This window comes from Cheilinus undulatus, linkage group 2 (genome assembly GCF_018320785.1).
Source record: "Cheilinus undulatus linkage group 2, ASM1832078v1, whole genome shotgun sequence".
Taxonomy (NCBI): domain Eukaryota; kingdom Metazoa; phylum Chordata; class Actinopteri; order Labriformes; family Labridae; genus Cheilinus; species Cheilinus undulatus.
In genome coordinates, this window is record NC_054866.1 from 34,938,463 (window position 1) to 34,946,793 (window position 8,331).

Sequence of the window (8,331 nt, forward strand, 5' to 3'; positions counted from 1 at the left end):
TAAAGTTGTTTTGTTCTAATTTTTCTCACTTTAGGGTCATTCAGGTCAGATTTAAACACGAAACACCTCTGAAGACAACAGACTTCTATCTTCTATTATGTGTGAGGTCCCTGCTGTAAAGAAAGCATACATACTCTTACTTTATTAAGTTTCATAGTAGCAGGTGAAGTGGGCTGCATTTCACACACACTCAGAAAGCCTTATGGACATTGTTAAAGCATGTAACTTTGAAGGGGACTGTGTTGGGTTTCATCATTTGCCTCCAGGAGAGGACCACAGCACCACAGCCACAAAAACTGAATTGTTTCCACGCAAACTGAAGCAGCTCCACCAAAGATGGCAATGACCCTGTTTCCATCCAATCCTAAATCAGTGTTGTGACCACACAGAGGTCATGTTTGCCATATATAAAACAGCCCACTCCTCTGTTACCCTAAAGCAGCAGAGAGACGGAGGAGGTAAGATCCAGGCTAGGATGCAATCCACTGATTGACAGCTTCTAAATTTGGACTTTTTACGCCTCACCTCAGTGGACCTACAGATGTTTTTCTTCTGCTTTGTGCTGGATTTATTAGGATTTTCTATGTTTGACATCCTTGTATTTGCCTCAGTTCTTTCACAGAAGGCAGAGCAGTGAGATGGCTTATCTCAGCTTCCTCATCCTGACCTCCCTGTGTATTGCGGGCCGAGAGGCCCTCAGCCTATCTGACTGCGGAGCGTTCGCCAGAAGACCTGGTGAGATGGCTTTGACCTTCAATGTCTTGTATTTATTTTGGACTAAAGAGGTTATATTGATTTTCAGTTCAGACATGGACCTTTGGGAAGGCCATATTGATTCATTTTTACTTCTGATATTTGCTCAGCATGGATGAAAGAGTATTAATTGAGCTGGTAAATTTGTTTACAGAACAAACATTGATGTTCAAACAGGCAAGATGAATTATTTATTGACTGAGTTCATAGCCAAGGTTCTTCTTATGCAACTATTTAGTTTAGTGGATATAAAACTGAAATGATTTTGATGAAATGATACCTTTACACCTCTGTGCAATAATTACCCCTTATTTTTATTGTGTGCTACCCAGACAAGATTTAAGGCAATATTATACTATTTAAAGTAAAAATCATACCAAATACCATTAATAACAGTGCTATCTTGTCACCATCAGAATATACTGATATCTCTGTGGTGTGTGGCACATCTGCCATCGACCTGGCCATTCAGATCTGCCCGGTTATCTACACCGGCTACAACACGAGCTTACTGATCCTCAACCGCATCCGAGACAACACAGACTGTCAAGGGACACTGGACACATCAGTGGTTCCTCCTGTGGTCAGATTCAGCTTCCCCATCAGGGAGGGAAACGCCTGTGGGAGTAACTTTTTGGTAAGTATTGAATCTTTTTTTTCCTGAGGTTGTAGACTTCGTCTGGGAAGAGTTTGAGCAGACTAAACGTGTAAAAGGAAACTGTGTTTTGGGCTTTAATAGTGAAAAAAAAGGGTCTAGAAATTATTTTAAATTTAGATTTTTAGTCAGACATGCATGAGTCATAACTCCATGTAATAGACACACCATCCACCCACCCACCCACCAGTCTCCATCTCTAAGAAGAATGAGAAAGTTGTTCTGCTTCCTCTGCCTTTGATTTCATCACAGCTGCCTGTTGTGCTGAAGGCGTAGGCCAACATTTATTTTTAAGTATTTTTAAAATAATCATGTTTCTGTTAAATTATTCCTCAGACCACAAGCGCACCAGGAACAGGGATATTCTCAGACTTCTCCAACATCCAGACGGTGAATGTCAGCGGTGTGATCCGATCATTCGACCCCACCATCGGCACGATCACCTACAATGCTGAGCTAAAGTATTACTACTCCTGTGCTTATCCACTGGAGTATCTCATTAACAACACCCAGGTGGATGTGTGAGTATTAGTATGTAGGTTAGAAAACACATTAAAACTTCTAAAATTTCACTCCTGTACCCAGTGTGACCTCATCCTTTTCTTCCTTGTAGGTCTTCCTCCTCCATTGCTCTGAAGGACAACAATGGTAGTTTCATCAGCACCCTCAGCATGACTCTCTACAAGGTGCCACATGACACCCTTCTCAAGCACTATATGTACTCTTATTTTTACCTGGCACATACTTTAAAACTTATCTTACCTATAAGGTCATATAATGTTCTTCTTCCTCTGCCAGGATATCAATTACACCACACCCCTTGTCATTCCACCTCTGGGTGTCGAACTGAGAACAAACATCTACGTTCAGGTGGTGGCATCCAACCTGACCTCCCAGTAAGAACCATTTTCATTATACCACACTGTTCCTGCAGCTTTTTCCTTCAAATTTTAATTCATTTTATTTTTATAAAACCTTCACTTCTCGGTGAAGGTTGTAGCAACAAGTACTGCCCTTACATACAATTTTCAAGATATTCGTACTTCACTTAGTACCTTTATTGCCTCTTGACACCTAAAATCCATTATTTTCATTATTGAATGTTTAAGTGATACATCTCCAACAGCTACTTGATGAGGATTTGCAATACAAGTAAAACGTACTGGAAGCTGGATTAGCTCTGTGGGTGAAGCAGACACAGAAGTTAAAGTTCTCAATGCATCGGCTCTTAGATGCAAGTCAACCACACTCATCCCTCCACATATCTTCTGTCTCCTTTTGTCTGTTCCTCCAATAAAAACAAAAAGCCCCTAAAAAAATAATCTTTAAACCAGTGTTACTCGACATGTGGCTCTTGAGCCACATGTGGCTCCTTTGTGATAATTTGTGGCTCTTTTATGTCTTCATTTGAAAAATAATTCACCCAGAAAACCTCAAAACTGGAAACTCTGACCTCAGAAATTACCTATTGCAAGTCACATTAAAGCCAAAGTTGGCGTTAATTGTCAAACTTAAATGTTAACCTTGATTTTGTCTGTATATTTCCATTGCCCTTAGTTGCAATTTTCCCCTTTTTCCATTTTTGTTGCCACTTGAAATCCATTTTTGCTGCTTTGACCCCATTTTTTGCCATTTTAATCCTGTTTTTGCCACTTTTGTCCTACTTTTTTTTGCCACTTTTCACCCATTTGAGCTGCTTTTTGTCATTAAATGCTACTTTTACCCAATTTTTGTCACTCTTTGCAGCTTTTGCCCATGTTAGTCACTTTTCACCAATGTTTTTGCTTCATTTTTGCTGCTTTTTGCCACTTATAACTCATTTTTTTGTCACTGCTCATCCTTTTATACATTTTTCACCATTTTTCACCATTTTTGGCCATTTGTATCACCTTTAACTTTTTTTTGCCACTTTAACCCTTTTTGGCACTTTTCACCTCTTAGATTGTGACTCTTGCAAATGTATTATTCAACAATATGGCTCTTTGGTTGAGCAGGGTTGAGTAACACTGCTTTAAACAAAATAAAATTATCTGCTTCATGAAATACTGATGCTGAGATTGTGTTCAGAGCATAGGCAGAGAGAGAGGGTGGCTTATGGGGCTTAAATGTTTTCTCAGAAGCCCTGGATGTTTCTTAAAAGCCCAGAATATTTTAGGTTGGATAAAATATGTTGCTCATGAGAGTTGTGATAGACAAATGCAAAAAAAAAAATAAAAATAAAAATAAAAAATACATAATAATAATTAATAGTTTGGCCTACCTAATCCTACATCGAAATTAAATTCTAAAAGCCAATCTTTTAAAAAAATCAGAACTTTTTTCCAAAGCACTTTTGTAATCATTGCAGTATACAATGTACTTCAAATGATCTTAGAATTCAATTTTTAGCATATCTGTGAACAAATCATTATCTGTGACCCCATATGTTGGGTTTTATGTTATTCCTTTGAAACTGCAGAGTTCAGATTGTACACCTAATATCAACCCAATCTATGCAATGTAACTAAAAAGGCTTATAAAGACACTCAGCACCATTAGATTTAAGATTGAATTATGTGAGAACTGAATGATTTTTTAATTGGTGAAATTAATCATTTTTTTTCCAAATTCAAGTTTAGATTTGTTTGCATTTTAAATCTGAAATTGTGTAAAAGTAGTTCCTACAACTGCTCAATGAGCAAAAAAAAAAAAAATAATAAAATATATATATATATATAGGAAAGTGGAGAGATCCTAGTCCAGACACGTGATCACTCATAACTCAGATAATATATTTAAATAACTAAATGAATGATAAAGACAGTGAAGAAGAAACAAATACCAGTACTTATGATGGCTATAAACATATTGCACACAAATCTAAATTCCCAGCTGCAGCCTGGTGTAGAAACAACAGATAAGAGACCAGAAAGAAAAGCATCTGCCTTTTTATTCATTCTATTGAAGTAAGAAATCTACAAAACATGATTTAAAGCTATTGTAAGGATTTCTATCTGCCTATAAAACAGACTGAAATTTATACTGATGCCCCTCTATATGACCTTCAAATGAAAACAAGAACCACCAGTGAGGAGATTTACTACCTCTATAAATTTATTTTATAAGGCTGTCATCCCCGCTCGGAGGAAGGTGTTAGGCAAAGAGATTGAAAGCACACTTCCTCTGAAAGAAAATAAAGCCAAAAATTCAGCGTAAGTTTTCGTAGAGTGTTTATAAAGCATTTGAGTGAGACTTTCTGTCAGAAAACACCCACAGGACATGATTGAGACTGGAGCCAAGTCATCCTGCTTTGACCACCGGAGGCACCAAAGTCAAGAAAAAGTTCCTCACAGTAGCTTTACAGTTTAAACTAATCATATTTCTATGTCTTTTATGTGAATACTTGTAAAATTTAAGATGTTAAATAAAGAACTATGCATGGATTCCATAACAGTGAACTAGCTGAGAGAGAGCCATAATCAAACTTTAAGGGGGTCAGGAAAGAAATATCTTGGTAGTTGATGAAAACATTTAAGAAAGAGAATTAACAGAGTTTTGTTTCTACATTTACAAAGGAAGCCAACAGAGAAAACCTTTCTGAAAAATTTACATTTCTTACAAAATCAATGCCCGCTTTGTTCTTGTCCTTTGTGACCTTGAAACAACAAGAAGTCTAATACAAATCAAGCAGCGTATTCTGAATTAAACATGCTTCACTAAACCTAGTTTTCATCTCGGCCAGTGATATTCTGTTCATTCACTCCACTCCTTGTCTCAGAAGGATTGTGCTGTGTACTGCACTCATTGATCTGCCAACTTGAATCATTTCCCTTGCAGGAAATTCAATAAACTTGCAAGTTGGAGTAAAAGTAAAGGTTAAAAATTCCACTTTAATACCACAAAATAATGTATGAATGACTGCATGGACTGAATCTTGGGTGAATGTCTGCTCTGGATGAACATCTCTTCTAGTCTCCCTCCTCATGGCTCTGTCTTGATAGACTGTAAAATTTGAGGCTTCCACCTGTGACCTGGAGTCTCTGACTCGGTGCTGGGGACCTCATTCTTTCTCTACAGGTACTTTGTCCTTTTGGACCGGTGCTATGCCTCAGTGAACGCTCAGCCCTCCAACTCCACCATCTTCAACCTGTTTGTCTCGTAAGTTACAAAAACATCTTCAGAAATGCCTAATTCTCACAGTTTCTTCCAGGATAGTTACTGGTTCAGCTGCTCTACATTTAAACCATAACATTTATCTACAGGTCTGCTTCTCCTTAACGCAATATCTGAAAGACCACTACCTGTAAATCCAAAGGGAGCCCTAGTCTTAGCTCAGTCTCCCTGCTTTTCTTTCATTAATACACTGCCTGTATGTATCCATGTGATGTGCAAATGGGGCACTTGTGAGGTTCGCCTTCTATTGAAAGGTGCTCCATAGATCAGCTCACCACCATGCTGGAGAATGGGGATAGCCAAAAGGCGCGCTTCTACTTCCCGGCGTTCCGATTCATAGAGCAGCAGAACGAGACCATCTCCACCTACTACCTGCACTGCATTACCCGGCTCTGTGAGCGCAGCACCTGCAGCACTTTTAAGGTAGAGGGGCACCACATGCATATGAGCAGACGACTAATTCCAAATAAGATTATAAAATTGTGTCTCTCTGTTTGGCTTGTTCTGCAGCAATGCAACAGGAAGAAGAGGAGTGTGGAGACCACGGTGGTCCAGGAGAGCATCACTGAGACTGCTGTGCTTACTGTACCTATAAGGGCCAAGACAGAGAACCGTACGTCCTATATGTCCACATTTCTATCCATGATAATGAGATATAAAGAGTCAGATAATAGCTCTGAGATAGGGTTGTAACGATACAAGAACTCCTGCACAATGTCTAAATACTTGTGTTTTAAAAAATATGGTAAGAAAAAGCAACCTAAATATAAATGTAATGACAGCAGCCTTTAACAAGAAACTAATGGCAAACTCCATAAAACCTTGTTTAACACCACAGAGCTAAAGAAGAACATCACTAAGATCTGAATATATATTACTTATTGAACTGTTTGTCATTCTTATGCAGTAAATATGAAGTTACAGGTAGCAGTCAGATGTGACAGCTTGGAATAAATCTAGGAAATAACAACAAATAGGAGGAAATGATGACATGTGGCTCTGTCTAAAGTGATAAAATCAACATTCAGTTCCTCTAAAACTTTAAAATGTCATCACTGTTTTTGATACATATATGCAGTGCGTTCAAAAAGTATTCAGACCTCTTTCCCTGTTTTCAGTTTTGTTATGTTGCAGCCTGATACTACAGTCAAAAACAAACATTTTTATTCCCATAAATCTACACTCAGCTCCTCATCACCTCCTTTGCAATGGGAATCTTTCAAGAGCTGGTGGCCCAGCCTGCCTGAGCAACCCTGGTAGAAGGGCCAGAGTAAGAGAAGTGACTGAAAACCCGACGGTCATTCTGACTGGAGATTAAACAAAGTTCCAGCTGGACAACCATCACTGCAGACCTCTACTGGTCGGGGTTTTATGGCAGAGTGTTGCAAAAAAATATGAAAGCCCACTTGGACTTCATGCAGAGTTTTTTTTTGCAACACTCCAAATGTGTGTCTATGCATTTTGCACTGAGGAGAGTCTTCCAGCCTCCAGCCACTCTGCTGTCCAAGGACAGTGGAGGACTGCAGTGATGGTTGTCCTTCTGGAACTTCATACCATCTCCACACAGGATCTCTGGAGCACAGTCAGATTGACCATCAGGTTCTTGGCCACCTCTCTTACTCAGGCCCTTTTCCCCCTGATTGCTCAGTTTGGCTTGGCGACCAGCTCTTGGAAGAGTCCTGGTTGTGCCAGTCATACTCCATTTGATAATTATGGAAGTCACTTTGCTCTTGGGAAGCTTCAGTGCAACTGAAATTTTTTGTGGCCTTCCCCAGATCTGTGACTGGCAACAGTCCTTTCTCTGAGCTCTGCAGGCAGTTCCAGGCAGCGCTGTGTGCCTTTCCAAATTATGTTTGATCTATGTAATACTCCAACTTATGTCATACATATAAATACTTATTTCAGTGTAATATTTTTTTTATTTCTAACAACTTAGCAAAAATGTAAAATTCAGGTTTCACTTTGTCATTATGGGGTATCAAGTGTTGATTAATGAGAATAAAAGTGAATTTAAACAATTGCAGCATCAGTATGCAACAGAACAAAATTGAAAAAAGTGAAAAAGGGATCTGTTTACTTTATGAATACACTGTGCATGCTAAAATTCCTTTCTCTTCTTGCACCTTATTTATTGTAATTGTAATATGTTGGAAGTAATGCCTGAATATGTATCACTGACTCTCTTCTTGTCCTTCTTGCAGCCATTCTCTCCAAAGAAGAGGGTGAGTATGTCATTTATTGTGACTTGACTGTTATGAGAACAGCCACACATAAACCTTGTACTAATTAGATTCTTCTACAAATGAAAAGCTTGTATTGTCTGCAGCATGTCACAATGTCTTCTGTTGTCTGCTGTAATGAAGCATTCCATAATGCTGTTACTCTCATTTGTGCACAGCGCTGTCTGGTGGCCACTCTGATGGCAGGCGGGCGTCTGTTGGCCTGGGGATTGCTGTCGCTGTCCTCATTGTGATAGGGGTGTCAGCCATTTTGATGGCGGCGTCTTTTTATAGAAAACTGAAGCGGCTAAGCTAGCAGCAGCCCGATAAATGTTGATGAGGGGAGGTCAGCACAGGCTAAATGATATAATGAGTTTGACAGGGTGACATTCACATACTGGTGGAGGTGCATTATGTATGTATGTAGGACTCCTCTGTACTGAATCAAACTATTGATTGGAGCACTTAATGTTTCTTTCCAATCCCTCAGGGACTGTTAGGCCTTATGGGAGGTGATGTCTGGATAAAGCACCTTTCATAATTGCATGGCAA

General features: G+C 39.1%; 1 protein-coding gene across 1 annotated transcript; it reads left to right on the forward strand.

Annotated features, from left to right (window-relative positions):
• Positions 1-400: 400 nt before the first annotated feature.
• Positions 401-8,095, forward strand: LOC121516756 (zona pellucida-like domain-containing protein 1). Its single transcript, XM_041798169.1, has 11 exons — positions 401-458; positions 612-735; positions 1,170-1,390; positions 1,745-1,929; positions 2,022-2,094; positions 2,207-2,304; positions 5,465-5,545; positions 5,815-5,983; positions 6,071-6,173; positions 7,762-7,782; positions 7,959-8,095. Exons 2-11 carry the CDS (start codon positions 639-641, stop codon positions 8,093-8,095), a joined length of 1,185 nt encoding a protein of 394 aa, XP_041654103.1. The 5' UTR covers positions 401-458; positions 612-638.
• The last annotated feature ends 236 nt before the right edge of the window (positions 8,096-8,331 follow it).

Coding starts and splice junctions, on each gene's coding strand:
- LOC121516756 (XM_041798169.1), top strand. CDS start 639: ATGGCTTATCTCAGCTTCCTCATCCTGACCTCCCTGTGTATTGCGGGC. Junction 2,305..5,464: donor GCATCCAACCTGACCTCCCA/GTAAGAACCATT, acceptor CTTTCTCTACAG/GTACTTTGTCCTTTTGGACC. Junction 5,984..6,070: donor GCACCTGCAGCACTTTTAAG/GTAGAGGGGCAC, acceptor CTTGTTCTGCAG/CAATGCAACAGGAAGAAGAG.